This window comes from Urocampus carinirostris, chromosome 2, assembly GCF_059441175.1.
Source record: "Urocampus carinirostris isolate Australia breed hairy pipefish chromosome 2, RoL_Ucar_1.0, whole genome shotgun sequence".
Taxonomy (NCBI): domain Eukaryota; kingdom Metazoa; phylum Chordata; class Actinopteri; order Syngnathiformes; family Syngnathidae; genus Urocampus; species Urocampus carinirostris.
In genome coordinates, this window is record NC_142350.1 from 66,243,592 (window position 1) to 66,260,007 (window position 16,416).

General features: G+C 42.8%; 1 protein-coding gene across 1 annotated transcript; it reads right to left on the minus strand.

The window, feature by feature from the left end:
* Window positions 1-50: 50 nt before the first annotated feature.
* On the minus strand, window positions 51-15,515 carry LOC148373034 (uncharacterized). The gene is made up of 11 exons (XM_088327551.1): window positions 15,039-15,515; window positions 13,438-13,821; window positions 11,783-12,148; window positions 11,364-11,717; window positions 9,368-9,385; window positions 6,446-6,509; window positions 6,320-6,363; window positions 4,892-5,042; window positions 2,808-2,921; window positions 2,272-2,339; window positions 51-152 (listed from the first exon to the last, which is right to left on the minus strand). Exons 1-11 carry the CDS (start codon window positions 15,429-15,431, stop codon window positions 129-131), a joined length of 1,980 nt encoding a protein of 659 aa, XP_088183677.1. The 5' UTR covers window positions 15,432-15,515; the 3' UTR covers window positions 51-128.
* Window positions 15,516-16,416: the final 901 nt, after the last annotated feature.

Genomic DNA, 16,416 nt, shown 5'->3' on the forward strand with positions numbered 1-16,416 from the left:
AACCCTGCTCACCATTATTTTTAACACCCAAATATACTGCACACGATAAATGCATTGCATGTTTTTGTATTCATGTTTTCACTCACTTTACATTTAAATGGAGATTCGGTGCTATAACCCTTGTTTCTTCAGACCACAGCAGCTTTCATAAACTGGAATAGGAAAACACAGTATCGATGAGTAAAAGTACATGAAAAGGGACCATTAGGTTTATTTTTTTCTTTGATATATACTTTTTCCGATTTGTCATTGTCATAGTTTCAACGAACCATATCATCGGAATATGGATGGACCAATCAGAGTAAGGTTGTAGTTTGGACTAACTTGCATGTTCTGTACCTATAAAGCAGTGGTTCCCAAAGTCAACCTGGGCCCAGACCCTCAGTGAGTCCTTCACAAAGCTCCTGGACCTCAACTATGGCCAATAATGTATTGCTGTACACAGCTAGATAGATAGCTGGGTAGCCAGCTAGATATAGATATAGATAGATAGCTACATAGCTAGATAGATAGATAAATACTTTCTTCATCCCCGTGGGGAAATTCACACTTCCAGCAGTATCCTTGTGTTGTTTATTTACAAATTAACAGGATGGCCTCGGGGTGTTGTGTTGTAGTTTAGCAACAGCGGAGTGGATGACGTCACACGCTAGGCCAAAATTTCGACGTCCCTGCAGCAGATGGAAATCTTTCTGCCCAGGGTTACACCACCTCGTGTTCACGTAGATAGCGAGTCCACCTCCTCTCCGCTTCCCGCAGGCTTTTTTGTCTCTGTCTAACAGCGCTGAAGCCGGGTAGCTCCATGTTATGTTTTGTCTTCGCGTCTAATAGAGTTGAAAACCCCGCTTCATCCTTGTACGTACTAACATGGTATTCCACGGCGAGTTTTAGGGAACAGTTCTTACTCTTTGCACCAAAAGGTTCAATGACCAGGCTTCTCTTTTACTTTACCACTTCAATCACGTTCCAGTTGTTACTTCAAAACGATACGTGCCAGGCAAACCACAATCAAAGTCAAGTTCACTCCTGCCTCTTGTGCCATGCATATTCTCTTTCACTCTCTCTGCTAAACTACCGGCACTGTAGCCTGGGGCTTCGTGCTGCCTGAATCACTCATCTGGGGTGGGCTCCAAATAGGATAGATAGGATGTGGGACATAGCCAGACAGAATATCCTCCCCAATGTTCCCACTAATTTTCCTTACGGTTTTGAGCGTTCACACAAAGTTGGTGAGCAGCGCTTGAAACAACAGTGAGCAACCATAATCCCAAGTGTGGCAACTAAGTCATTAGCAAAATGTCCAAAACTTGACATCAAGTTTCCGGCAATGCAAAATTATTTTTCTCTTTTGAATGAATTGACTCATGTACTATTGCAAAGGTTGTACGTCCTACAAACGTTGTTTGTTCTTTCACAAGATTTCCATTTCTTTTTATTTCCTGATATATTTTGTCGCATAATATTAACATACAGAACTGTACTTAATCACATTTTTTAGTGGAAGTACAAAGTTGGCAACAAGATTCACTTGATATAATTGGAAATTATTTGAATGCAACACAAACTTCTTCTTTTTCCTTGTTTTTTTTAAATTCCTTTAAAAAAAATCTCATTGTGTTTATTTTTTCCGAGCCGTTACTTTTTTCTTTTTGTTCTCTATTTACTTTTTTTCCTACGTTTCTTTCTTTTCTTTTTTTCTGGCTTTTTTCTAAATTTTTCCTTCTTTTTTTCTCTTCCTTTTGTTTCTTTTTTTCTCAGCTTTTCACTACTTTTTCATTTTGGTATTTTTTTCTTTTTTGTTCTATTCCCCCCTTCCTTTAAGTCATTTTGTGCATAATTTTACATAATATTTAGTCATGTTGGGATTAAAGAAGTAAAAACAACCCGAAAGAGCCTGTTCCTGTTAGTGAGTCGAGCCGAAGAAGCCGGTTCTCGACAAACTCTACTAACTTTACTCCACTTCGTTCTCCTTCGACTTCACTTCAAAATACCGCATTTAGGACACAACGTCAGGGGAACCCGTGTATTTTGACCTTCATGCACTGTAATTTTGACTTAAGTCGCTTCTTAATTAGTCATTTTGAGCCCTCATTTTTGTGCGCTGGCTAGATTTTCTATGTGAGAGCAGTGCGCAATTTTTTTTTTGAAAAATATGGTATTATTACTGTTCTCTGTCTCGGACCCCCTGGAAAGACGTTTTTCACCCCCTGGGGTCTGTGGACCCCACTTTGGGAACCACTGCCAAAAAGTGTCTGGGTAGAGTAAACCCACCTGTTTGAAAGAGAAGCTGGCCACTTCGCAGTCGCACGGCAAACTGAGAAGGTGCGATCGGAACCGATCTATTGACATACGAAATAAGTAGCTAATTAGGCATTATGTACTAAATGGTAAGCAGATAACAGTTAAACGTTATTCATGGAATGAAATGTATTCGTGTTTCTGAAATCTAGAATGAAAAGACGAATAAAACGTGGAATTTGAGTTTGTGTGGAATTCTTTTGAAATGAAATGAAAATGAAATGATCTGCATCTATATAGCGCTTTTCAAGTCAAGACTTCCCAAAGCGCTTTACAGTGTGCTTCACATTTCCCAATAGCGGCCGTGCAGCCATGTAAGGCTGCTAACCTGCTTATTGGGGGTATTAGGGGTTCAGTGTCTTACCCAAGGACACTTCGACATGTAACACTGAGGAGCCGGGATTCGAACTGCGATCTCTTGATCCCAAGACGAGCGCTCTACCTCCTGAGCCACTGCCGCCCCAGGAGGGTTCCCTTTTGCAGATGATCGATACGAAAGTATCTGTTACCTTTAAGGATTTGCATTCGCGTCAGCAAAGCGATGAAGTCGTCGTACTCGAGTTTCCCTTGGTTGTTGTACTCCAACCACAGCGTCCTTAAGCTGTCGTTATCCAACTCAAATCCTGTGGGGAAGATAAAAACATCTATATTACTGAACTGTTCAACCTGGTGTCCCACAGGGGTCACTACTTGACCCTCATAGCTTTCAAACTTTGCCCTTTTTTTCATAAGCAACAGCCAATATTACAAAAAAATAACCTGCTGATAAAAACATGTATATTACTGAACTGTTCAACCTGGTGTCCCACAGGGGTCACTACTTGACCCTCTTAGCCTTCAAACTTTGCTCTTTTTTTCATAAGCAACCGCCAATATTACAAAAAATAACCTTCTGATAAAAACATGTATATTACTGAACTGTTCAACCTGGTGTCCCACAGGGGTCACTACTTGACCCTCTTAGCTTTCAAACTTTGCCCTTTTTTTCATAAGCAACCGCCAATATTACAAAAAAATAACCTGCTGATAAAAACATGTATATTACTGAACTGTTCAATCTGGTGTCCCACAGGGGTCACTACTTGACCCTCTTAGCTTTCAAACTTTGCCCTTTTTTTCATAAGCAACCGCCAATATTACAAAAAAATAACCTGCTGATAAAAACATGTATATTCCTGAACTGTTCAACCTGGTGTCCCAAACTTGGCCCTCTTAGCTTTCAAACTTTGCCTTTTTCATAATCAACCGCCAATATTTCAAAAAATAACCTGCTGCTAATTTTGCTGATTTTTAAGTAGATTTTCTTTTTACATTTTAACTAATTTTAATTAATTTTAAATGTATATAATAGTAAAATATAATAGTTAAAATGAACAAAATAATCTGACACGTTGGATGGCAAAACATAATTTCTTGTTCCACCTTCTGCTACTTTTGGTGAATTTAAGTTGAATATTTAAATTCCCATTTTTTCTTTTCTATGTTTTAATTACTTTTCTTAGTAACAAATTGTTTTTTCTTGCATTATTTTTTACTATATTTATCAGTAAAAAAAATAATAGAAATGAGCAAAAAGATCAAATACAATAAAAAAATAAAATGTTTTCGCCTGCTACCAAATTTTGTCTACATTGTCGATTACTTTAAACTATGTTTTAATTTTTTAATATCAGATTAAATTTCTTTAGTTGCTTTAAAATATTACCAAAAAAGTACAAAAATAAATGTCAAATTGATCTGACACAGCAAATGGCAAACAATAAATTCCCTTTTCACCTGCTGCTAAATTGACTATTTTAAACTAATATTTAAAAATATATTTCAACAAATTTTCTTGTCACAAAATACTTTATTTTTAATAATAAAAAATAATACTAGTGAGCAAAAACTAGCAAAATCTTCTGACACAGTGGATAACAGAAAATAAATTATTTATTGTTTTAACCATATTTAACAATAAATTATTTTTATTGTTTTTTGAATATTTTATCATAGGAAAAAACAATACTCTAAATGAGAAAAAGTATATAACACTGCAAATGTCAGATTATTGCCCATTTTAAATTTTTTTCCGATTTTGCAAGTAGTCTTTCTAGCTCTAGACTATCATATGATTCCCGATTTGCGTGTGTGCATGTTTGTATGTGGCTTATATTCTCCGAAACAGCTGAACTGATTTTTGTGAAAATTTACACAATAGTACTTTAGGCCTCTTGGATTGTCTTTAGTTATATTTTGTGTCAAGGCACCCCCAAAAACTACCATCAAAATCGATAAACATCTACTTTCCTGTACAAGCGAATCTGGAGCTGCTTGCAGTCATACTGCTCTTTGGCACTCCCTAGTGGCTCCATGGCGCTTTTTCAACAAACCACGGCCCCGACAACCTCACTCAAGTAGAATCCCCGGCATTGCCTTTATGCTTGTTATGTATTAAAATAAATATCACAAAGGGAAGGTGGATCATGTCCTATTTAGATGACTTTTGTAAATAAACATTAATATCACTGTCCGAAAATAAACACAGTTTCACCTAGAAATACCTTTTGATTTGTGGAAATAGACAAAAAACGGTAAAACAAATAAACATTACCCCGTACTGTAAGGGCCTCGTTCATATTCGAACGAGTAAAAGAAGGCGGCTGCCTCCTCTCGTAGCTGTCCACGTATTCCCGTCTGGCCGCCGCCACATAGTGATCCAGTTGGAAAAATTCCACTACATTCAGGTCCCCGGATTTGTCTGCCTGAGATGCTCGCTTCAGGAAACGACAACAAACTAGCAGAGGTGGGTGGAGTAGCCAAAAATTGAACTCAAGTAAAAGTACTCTTACTTGAGAATAATATGACTCAAGTAGAGGTAAAAGTAGTCATCCAAATACTTGAGTAAAAGTGGAATAGTACTTGGTGAAAAATGTACTCAAGTAGTGAGTAAAGTATTACTTTTTTTAAACAACCATTCAACCAGATTATTAAATCACCAAAGTCCATCCAATCAACAGAAAAATACATTTAATTGGAAAAAAACCTAAAATAATCAAGGTAAATTCGAGGTACTTTAATATACAGAATAATTAAAAGAATAAATAAACAAATTGCAAATTTAAAGCCCCAATACTTTTAGTTTTAACATCAACCATTTGAAAAGCTAAAGTAAGTAACATCTCATTAATACAGCTTAAGTTTGATTTCTTTGCAGTTATTTTTCTCTTTTTACCATGGCGGATCACACATACACGCAGGTTTGCTACCTTTCTGGCTGTGACGCGGCCCCTTTAAAAGGGGCGGGGTTTGGTTCGCACAGCTCGACTCTCAGTGAGAGCCTCTGACTGAGGGGACACAGAAGGGAAGAAAAGAAGCGGAGGGGATATGCTCGTACTTCTGTGGAAGGGATTTAAGTAACGGGTTCAAAGTAGCCTAATGGAGCAGAGTGTCATGATTATGTGAATAACCTGTGCCCACTCATTTGCTGCGGGTTCTGATTGGCTGCCTGTCCCTTTTTAAACCCAGCCCAGTCACTCTCCAGTTGTCAGTCCGTCTGCGAACCTCTGTTGATACAAGGCAAGCCTTTTTGACCCCGACTCCCGCCTGTCATGTTTTTGCTCCCATTTTCCCACCTGTCCGTTCCTGATCTCCCCGTCTGTCTCCGGCTACGACCCGTTTTTTGATCCCAACCACGTCTGCTCTCTTGTCCCGACTTATGACCCGTTTTTGACCCCGACCACGTTTTTGCTCTCCTGTCCCGGCTACCGACCGGTTTCCCGTCCCTGACACCGCCATCGCTCTCTACGGAAGATCCACTTCCGTACTCGGATCACCGGATCGTGGGCGCAGCCCCTCCTCTTTCCTTCAATAAAACTTGTGGTAAACGTTACGCGATTGGGTCTACTCTTTGTTCTGGACGTGACAGCAGAGTAAGAGCACAGTTTCTTCTTCACATACCTACTAGAGTAAAAGTAGAAAGTATAGTCACTTAAAAACACTCCCAGAAGTTGAAAATGTCACTCGCCAACGTGAAGGATACATCAGCTAGCGTTAGCAGTAAACGCGTCGTCCTGAGCGTCAGCGCTATTGTTTGGGAAGACAAACAGCAAAATGAGTGCTAAAAACACAAAAACAAAATTCAAATCTTGTAAATGTGTGAACTGACATCTCCCGCCAACAGAGTGTCCTCCTGCCTGCAGCCTGGCCGCTATGTCTTCAGCATCCAGCATCTGATGCGAGAAATAAAAACAACCAAAATAGCAAAAACTTTTTGCAAATAATAAAACCCAAAGATTGTTTTGAGTGCAATATATAAAGAACAGTGGTGAACTGAGCTGTAAATATACCAAATGAGCATGTATTTCTCACCTAGGCCTTCAATAACTATTTGTGGGATATACATATTTTATTGCAGCTAAAGCTGTGACCAGGGTTGGGTAGGGTAACTTTAACTGGATTACTTTCAATGACTTTTGGATGACTCCAATACCAAATATGCTAATAAAAGACAAAAGAAACTAAATACGAATAAAATTAAGACTCACAACACATAATTGAAAGTTAAAGTAACCCTACCCAACCCTGTTCTTTACATTTTTCTTACCTAAAAAAGAATTCAAAGTTTGAGTGTGCATTATGTACGAGGTTTTAAATTATGAGCAAAACAACAGGAATAGAAACCGGGTCCCGGCGGTAAAGGCTCCATATCCTAACCACTAGACCATCAGTGATATTGATAATATGTGAAAAGGCTTTAGATTTGATCTCATTATCACATTATTGTTACTCATGGTACCAGAGACACATATTAGAAACCGGAGACATTTTCTCCGGTTTCTGATATGTGTCTCTGGTAGTCCTGAAAGTGTCAGGGTTGCCATGACGCCCAATTGGCCCCTAAATATGAATCAAATGATGACTCACAACACGTGGTAGGCTTTCTCTCCTGGCTTTGATCTCTTTGATCTCCGGCAAAACGAACATAAAATGCCACAGAAACAAAATGAAAATAAATCCAAACAGCTTTCCAACATCATTTTTGCCCTTCCATGTATTCCGTTACTCCCCAAGCCTGCACAAAATGTAGTCATTTTATTCATATTGAGTTTCTTTTGTCTTTTATTAGCATATTTGGTATTGGAGTAATCCAAGAGTAATTGAAAGTAATCCAGTTAAAGTAACCTTACCCAAACCCTGGCTGTGACACATTAAAAATAGGCATCGATAATAACCTCATAAATATTGAGGAACATCGCCACATTTTACGTACGGAAAAAAATCTTTAATTGTGTACAAAATCCATCCTCATTTCTTTCCTCTAGAACAGGGGTGTCAAACTCATTTTAGCTCGGGGGCCACACCATAGAACAAACATTCTGTCGGGGGCCGGACTAGTAGATTAAAAACAAAGAAAAAGAGAGATAAAGAAATAAGAGAAAAAGGGGGGGGAAAGGAGAGAGAGCGGGACAAAGAAGGGTGAGAGGGTGAGAAACAAAAGAGGTAAAAAGTCGTGAGACAGGGGGAAAAGAAAGAGAGAGGAAGAAAGAAATCCAAAGAAAAATAGAAAAACAGGAGAGAAAAGAGACAAGAAAGCACGAAGGGTAGAAAGAGAGAAAAAGAAAAGAGAGAAAAGGAAGTTAGAGCCAAAGAAGTTAAAAAGACACAGACAGAGAGAGATAGAGAGAGAGAGAAAGAGAAAGAGAGAGAAAGTGATGGAGAGAGAAAGAGAGAGAGAAAGAGAGAGAGAAAAAGAGAGAAAGAGAAGTAGAGAGTGAGAGAGCGAGAGAGCACGAGAGAGTGCGAGCGAGAGACCGAGAGAGCACGAGAGCAAGAGTGAGCGAGAGAGAGCGGGAGAGAGAGCGAGAGAGAGAGAGAAATACAAGTACAGCATCTTTGTTCGAGGCACCTGGCTTTGGCAACATCAAGTTGACATATTTCAACCTGCAGCTCGTTTTTCTCTTGCGCTTCTCTGACTGTTGTCTCGCGGGCCGGATTCGATCCCTTAGCGGGCCTGATCTGGCCCGCGGGCTGCCTGTTTGACACCTGTGCTCTAGAACATTTCCATTTTTCGATCGTACAGATTATCTGTGCGTTTCAGTTCTATCGATCCTGTCCTGTTTTATTTCTGGCATAAATGTTTGTTCGATTTAGGGGTGAAAATGTCTGTTCCAGAAGCAGTGATCACGGGATCCCCCCCCCAATTTTTCATTGTAATACTTCCTAGCCAATCATAGTTTGTCAAAACAGTGATGTTTCCTAAGGCCTGCTAGCAGGCCCTGGATCGCAAACTTGGAATCTGTCGCTCGACCGACAGTTTTATCTTCACTTATTTTATGAAATGATCTGCATTTATATAGCGCTTTTCAAGTCAAGACTTCCCAAAGCGCTTTACAGTGTGCTTCACATTTCCCAATAGCGGCTGTGCAGCCATGTAAGGCGCTAACCTGCTTATTGGGAGCATTAGGGGTTCAGTGTCTTATCCAAGGACACTTCGACATGTAACACGGAGGAGCGGGGATTCGAACTGCGATCTCTTGATCCCAAGACGAGCGCTCTACCTACTGAGCCACTACCGCCCCGATTTTATGCCTTGCGGCCTGCATAGCTGATTATGAAGGTCTCCTGGTAGATTTGTGACCCAGGCAACAAGTGATGGCTGAAATGTGATTGGTGCTTACATTTGATAGCACACAACAGGAAGAAGTGAAGAAGAAGGGGGAAAGAAATGGAAGGAAGCTGACAGACAATTTGGAATCTGATTTGGAAGTATTCATGGACAAAATATACTTACATAAAATGATTCAGATCATTTTTAGGCCAGCAAACAAGGCCTAGCAGGCCCTGACGGCCCAACATTGCAAATTCTTTATTTTCCCCTTTGAGTGTCCCATTACTTTTGAAGAACCCAAATTTGCTTTATTTACTTCCTGTAAGTGTTCCGGTACTTACAAACATCTCACTTTAGTAACATCCTTTCAGTGTCTCAACCATTTTCAAGTTTCTTCACTTCTCTATTGAAGCAACTTTAACAATATTTTCGTTCCAAATAATTGATCTTTGAGTGCATGTTTTACGTGTTTGTGTTTACCTCTGACCTGTCTTCATCCTGTAAAAGATAGAAAATGATTAGAAATGTCAAAGTTAACACAACACGCTGTGTAGTATTACTTTTGTACAAGTATAATCAATTCCACTGCTAGCATAAAAATATCATATACAGTATATTCCATTGGTATACGGTATTCCGATTATTTTCCGAGATAATGCATTTTAAAGACAGTCTGTCTCGTCTTGAACTCCTTAAATCGTGACGTTGATATTGAAACCGGATATCGGAATTAAACAGGACAAACTAGACGGGAACGAAAACTAGAGAGAATAATAGACAGGACAAAAATAGATGGGAACCAAACTGGAAACCAATAGTAAACAGGACAAAATAAATGGGAACCATACCGGACAGGATATTTCATCTCATCTCATTAGCTGCACCGCTTATCCTCAGTAGGGTCGCGGGGGTGCTGGAGCCCATCCCAGCAATCATTGGGCAGTGGGCAGGGGACACCCTGAACTGGTTGCCAGCCAATCGCAGGGCACACAGGGACAGACAACTTGCTCGCTCATTCACACCTAGGGACAATGGACCGGCCAATCCACCTGAAATGCATGTCTTTGGAATGTGGGAGGAAACCGGAGTGCCCGGAGGAGACCCACGCAAGCACGCGGAGAACATACAAACTCCGCACAGTAAGTCCGGTAGCTGGATTTGAACCCACACAGGAGGTTCCCAAGACTTTAGAACTGTGCCGCACACGCGCTAACCACTGCGCCGCTGTGCCGCCCCGGACACGATATACAAACAGGAAATAGGACCAAGTCAGAACCCACGTCTTGCGGGGCAGAGGTTCGTTGACGGACTGACAAAGGGAGAGTGAGAGCACTGAGCTTAAATAGAAGGAAAGCCAATCTGTCAACGAGCCTCAGCTGGTGCCACACGAGCGGGGCCAATTGGGCATCATGGCAACCGTGACACTTTCAGGACTACCAGATACACATATTAGAAACCGGAGAAAATGTCTCCGGTTTCTAATATGTGTCTCTGGTACCATGAGTAACAATAATGTGATAATGAGATCAAATCTAGCCTTTTCACATATTATCTATATTACTGATGGTCTAGTGGTTAGGATATGGAGCCTTTACCTCTGGGACCCGGGTTCTATTCCTATTGTTTTGCTAAATAATCATTGCACAAATACAGTATTATCATAATTTAAAACCTCGTATATAATGCACACTCAAACTTTGAATTCTTTTTTAGGTAAGAAAAAAAATGGGCCATGTAAAGAACAGGGTTGGGTAGGGTTACTTTAACTCGATTACTTTCAATTACGTGTTGTGAGTCATAATTTTATTCCTATTTAGTTTCTTTTGTCTTTTATTTGCATACTTGGTATTGGAGTCATCCAAAAGTCATTGAAAGTAATCCAGTTAAAGTAACCCTACCCAACCCTAGTAAAGAACACCAGCACCCTAGGCAGTCACTATATTGGTTGACATCTTAACTCGTCAAAAAGGTTTTGAGTGTTTTAAGCAAAGTTTTGGTAGTTTTTGTGGAAGGGAGGGCAGCACGGCGGCGCAGTGGTTAGCGCGTGTGCGGCACAGTTCTAAGGTCTTGGGAACCTCCTGTGTGGGTTCAAATCCAGCTACTGGACTTCCTGGGCGGAGTTTGTATGTCCTCCCCGTGCTTGCGTGGGTTTCCCCCGGGCACTCCGGTTTCCTCCCACATTCCAAAGACATGCATTTCAGGTGGATTGGCGAGCGAGTTGTCTGTCCCTGTGTGCCCTGTGATTGGCTGGCAACCAGTTCAGGGTGTCCCCTGCCCACTGCCCAATGATTGCTGGGATGGGCTCCGTTACCCCCGCGACCCTACTGAGGATAAGCGGTGCAGCTAATGAGATGAGATGAGATGGCCGAGGGACTTCTTTTGGGTTATACCCAGAATACTATGGTCGGCCATGTTTATTCATCAAACAACCCGCGGGCCGTAGGTTTGACATGAATGCTGTAAATACTGTACTTACGGTGACGCAAGCATGTTGCGGGAAAGCTTCGCAACGCAGTTCTTGGGGCCAGGAGACCCCATAGCGTCCCAAGTGTGCCTCGCAGCTGTCCCGAGCCTTCTGGCAGAAGCGACGGCAAGGCCGGCGGAGTTGGCCGTACGAGCAGCGCGGGGCGTAAGCGGCGCAAAGGAAGGGTCGGATGTCGGCCGTGCACGTGGTCTGAGCGATGGAGTGGAAGAAGGACATCTTGACGGCGGCGTCCCGTTGACTCTCGTGGCCCAGGTGGTTGGGCATCATGGTCTGGTTGTAGGACAGACCTTGGCACAGGGGGATAGTCAGGGGCTCGCAAATGCCACCCTCTTCGCCTATGCCGAACTGCAAAAAAAGGTCGAATTTCATCAGTGTGTTCGGATTTTACGATCACATTTCTGGTTTCTCACATGCTGGCATGAGGAGGTGGTCAAAGCATCGCATTTGAGGGATTCAGGCCAAAGGAAGCCATATGCCGTGAGGAGCGGTTCACAGCTGGAGCGGACCAGCTCGCATAAGGTCCTGCAGGGCGACTGGGCTTTCCCCCCTTTGCATTCGGGGGTGAGCAGGGAGCACAGAAAGGTCTTGAGGTGAGGCGAGCAGCCCGTGTTGACGAGACTCTGGTAAGTCTCCACCTGGATTCCGACGTCTTTCTGCGACTTGTGACCCAGGATATTAGGCATGATGGTTTGTGTGTAAGGGAGTCCTTTGCAGAGAGGCTCTGTGATGGTCTCGCAGGTTCCGGGTGTGGTGGTCTCGGAATTGCTGTTGGGTTCCTGCATTGGGACACGCAAATATCGAGATTACCCGTATAGTCTTTCTTGCTGTGAGTAAACAGGTACGGGGTTTTATTATAGCTTTGTAGGAGGAATTCCTTGCTACAAAACCCCCCTTTCCCTTTTCCTGACACAAACTCTGCCCAAAAGAAGGAACCTCAAAAGACTCAGTTTGTCACACAAGACCTTTTCTTATTTTTGTTTCCTCTTGGCATATTGGATTATCTTAACTATAAGATTATCAGTTCAAAGCGGCGCTGCCACGAGCGGCTGCCTTTTCCAGCAGCTGCCCTATTGTTTTATTGTCTGCTCCTATCTTCGGTGTTTTTTCTTCCCGTTTTGACAACTACACTATGGATTACTTCTATCCTATGGACATGGGTTTTAGCGCACAAAAAAATGCGTGTATTCAAGGAATTTCAACTCCTTGCCCTGAAGAATTCTCGTGCCGGCGTGATGAAGAGGCCTATCGTGGAAGACGAGCCAGAGCTAGCGAAGCGGCTAGCGGCGTTATAAGTCTTCGGTACCATCCGTAATCATGGTAAATGCGAACTCACGACCAAATAAGATCATCGAGTGCTGGTGGAAAAAATCGAAGCGCACAGGGAGCGCAGTTGCTGTGTTTTGCGGAAACGTGGCTCACGTTTAGCATTCCGGACGCTAACGTGTAGCCACCCGGAGCTACCCGGAGCTATCCGGCTTCAACGCCGCTAAACAGAGACACGAAAGCCGGGGGGAATCGGGGAGGAGGCGGACTTGCTAACACGAGGTGGTGTATCCCTGGATTTTCACAAAGAAAAGTTTTCCATCTGCCGCAGGCATGTCGAACTTTTGGACTGGCGTGACGTCATCCACTCCGCTACAAGCACCCCTAGGGCATCATGTTCATCTGTTAATAACGGGGTAGACTGCTGGAAGTGTGAATTTCCCTACGGGGATGAATAAAGTATCTATCTATCTATCTATCTATCTATCTATCTATCTATCTATCTATCTATCTATCTATCTATCTATCTATCTATCAATCTATCTATCATTTTATTCATATTTAGTTTCTTTTGTCTTTTATTAGCATATTTGGTATTGGAGTAATCCAAAGGTAATTGAAAGTAATCCAGTTACAGTAACCCTACCCAACCCTGCAGGTATGTGACATCCACTTTAGTAAGACTGCTCAGACACATGCAATTTTCGGTTTGTACTTGCTGTTATTGCATAAACAAAAAGCGAAGGAAGCTTTCTTCCAGTTTATGTATCAAAGACACTTGTGAAAACAAGTTACTCCTCACCTGCTCACAAGAATAGGTTGAAAAATTGTCACAATTGAGAGATTCTGGCCAGGAGAAGCCAAACTTGTTCATCAGGGATTCGCATCCAGAGCGGGCCTGCTCACACTGTTTTCTGCACGGAGACGCAGGACTTCCTGCTCTGCACTCGGGAACGTAGACGGAGCAGAGGAAGGGCTTGAGCTGTGCCGAACACTGGCTCTTGACCAGTGGGAAGAACTGATGCACCTCCATGCCGGCTACCTCCTGAGTGGCGTGGCCCAAAGCGTTGGGCATGATCGTTTGGGTGTAGCGGAGGTCTTTGCACAGAGGAACCGTAATGGCCTGGCATGCCCCGCCTGGAAACGCAGCGGGAGAGGACGGGGTTCGAGTGGATTGTGTTTGAGCCTGAAAGCAGGAACAGAAAAATAAATACTTGACAACATTCCGGACTACAAGCTGCTAATTTTTCCCCCGCATTTTAAACGCAATGTGTTTAAACACAATGTGTTACTAAGTTAGATGTTAAGAGGGGACCGTATGAGAGTGTGATTGTGCCGACTGTGTTGTATGGTGCAGAGACTTGGAGCCTGAACGCAGATTTGAGAAGGAAATTAAATGTTATTGAGATGGAGTGTTTGAGGAGTATGTTAGGAGTGACAAGATTGGTTAGATTGAGAAATGAAATTGTGAGAGACAGAACTGGAGTAGTAGTGGAACTGAGCAAGCGTGTGGATAAGAGAGTACTCGTTTGGTTTGGACACATAGAGAGGATGGATGAAGAGCGACTGTTGAAGAGGATCTACAGAGCAGAAGTCAATGGAAGGAGACCAAGAGGAAGGCCGCGATTGACGTGGATGGATGGTGTTATGAGTGCACTGCAGGAAAGAGGTCTAAATATAGTGGAAGATAGAGCTCTGTTGGTGATGGGATTGAGTGGAGAAGTGTTGTGAAAGGATAGTGGGATGTTTGGATGCGTTCTAAGGGATGGGCAGGGCACCCGTATGATGCGGCAGGGGTAAACCAGCGAAAGCTGTCGGGCCCTGCTGTTGAACAGAAGAGTGTGTTGTGTCACCCTGACTCGAGTGACATAGCCGCTTTCTTGTGTCCTGTTTCATCTGGTGGGACCAAAGAATTACCAACTTAGGTGCCGAGGTGCTTAACTTGTTTTGGTGTTTGGGCATTTGGATTGGCCATGGTCAAAAAATTTTTGTGTGTGGTTTTTGCTATTTTTTTTTCCCTTTTTTATGAAATGAAATGATTTTTTTTTTATTTTTTATGTTATTGTATGTGTTTGTCATTTTATTCATATTTAGTTTCTTTTGTCTTTTATTAGCATATTTGGTATTGGAGTAATCCAAAAGTAATTGACAGTAATTAAGTTAAAGTAACCCTGCCCAACCCTGACCCCCTCATACACCCCCCTCCGGAGGAAAACAAAGCCTATGCAACAAGGACAGTACAAACATCTTTGTTCCTTCATCTCTTTGTTTTATCCTCACTGTAAAATGTGGACATGGAGTGCCACGTCCAATATCGTTGTCACAATATACTCAATCCATGTTGTAACAATGACAATAAAGGTATATTCTATTCTATTCTATTTGGCATCATCGGTGACTAACCTGCACACAGTTGAACTCGGGCAAAGAGTCACACTGCAGCCTGCTGGGCCAGGCCAATCGCCTTGCTTTAATGGCGGCGTCGCACTCGCCTTTCACCTTGTGGCACAAGGCCTTGCACGGCTTCACTCGAGCCTCATCTTCCGAACATTCCGGAAAAGCCACGCGGCACATCAGCGTGGCGACGTCCGGCGAACAGGCCGTCTCCACGATCGGACTCAGCTGCTGCGCGGTAAAGCCCGAAACTCCGGTCGGGTATCGGCTGGTGCTGTAGCCCACGTTCCGGCAGAAGGAGGCGGTCAGGGGCCGGCAACTCGGGCGATCGTCTCTGGAGCCAGAGGCCGCTTGAGAGGCCGGAGAGAAAACCAAAACCGCTAGGAAAAAACGCAGCATCATCTTTGAGTGAATACAAAGTCTAGAAAAACATTCAACACCAGAACGGTTCTTTCCCTGGGTGGACTTCAACCTGCTTGCAACATCTGTAGAGCATCATGTGAGAGTGTTTGAACTAGGGGGCTAACGGTGGGGGTCTGCACATACCTGTCAAGCTGTACGGTTTTGCCGTACAAAGTACGTTTATGATGCATTTTAAAACGTCAAAAACGGTTCGTAGCCGGAGACAGAAGCAAAAACAGGATAGTATACGTAGTCGGAGACAAAAAGAGATCATAAGCCGGGACGGGAGAACTGACGCGGTCAGGAGCAAAGCAGGTCGTAGCCGGAGACAGACGGAAGCAAAAACGGGACAGGTGGGAGTCAGGGTCGAAAAAGGCTTGCCATGTAAAACCAGAGGTTCGCAGACGGACTGACAACAGGGGATTGACAGGACTGCGTTCAAATAGTGACAGGGAGACAATCAGAACCCGCGGAAGCTAACGCCAAATGAGCGTGCAGAGCTGAGTCACATCAGTAATCATGACACAAACTGCCAGTTGTGTTCTTAACACTACATTTCTAATTGTCAGGGTTGAAAAAGGCTTGCCTAGTTTTTACTGAGGTTCGCAGATGGACTGACAAAAGGGGACAAACAGGACTGGGTTTAAATTACTGATCGGGAGCCAATCAGAACCTGCGGCGGTTGGCGCCAAAAGAGCAGGCACAGTTGAGTCACATCAGTAATCATGATGAAATGCAGTTTTAAAATGTTAGTTACATTTATTGAGGCACAAAAAAAAACAAGGCCCATCTGACCCTATGTGAAAAAGACATTAACAAAAATACCTTGGCTCCACTACAAACGATGATGATGTATTCCCGGATCGAGCCGGCATCTAGGATTTGTTGTATTTTGAGTGAATTTTCCCCATAAGAAATAAGTGAAAACCAATTAATCCGTTCCTGGCCTCACAAAACCATGCAAGTTAACCCCAAATAGATATAG

What these genes read in the sequence shown, in the direction of transcription:
- LOC148373034 (XM_088327551.1), bottom strand. Translation starts at nt 15,431, where the DNA reads ATGATGCTGCGTTTTTTCCTAGCGGTTTTGGTTTTCTCTCCGGCCTCT. An exon ending in TACTGCTAACGCTAGCTGAT is followed by an intron (nt 5,043 to 6,319) that starts GTATCCTTCACG and finishes CGAGCATCTCAG; the next exon opens with GCAGACAAATCCGGGGACCT. An exon ending in CCAGCTTCTCTTTCAAACAG is followed by an intron (nt 153 to 2,271) that starts GTGGGTTTACTC and finishes TTCCTATTCCAG; the next exon opens with TTTATGAAAGCTGCTGTGGT.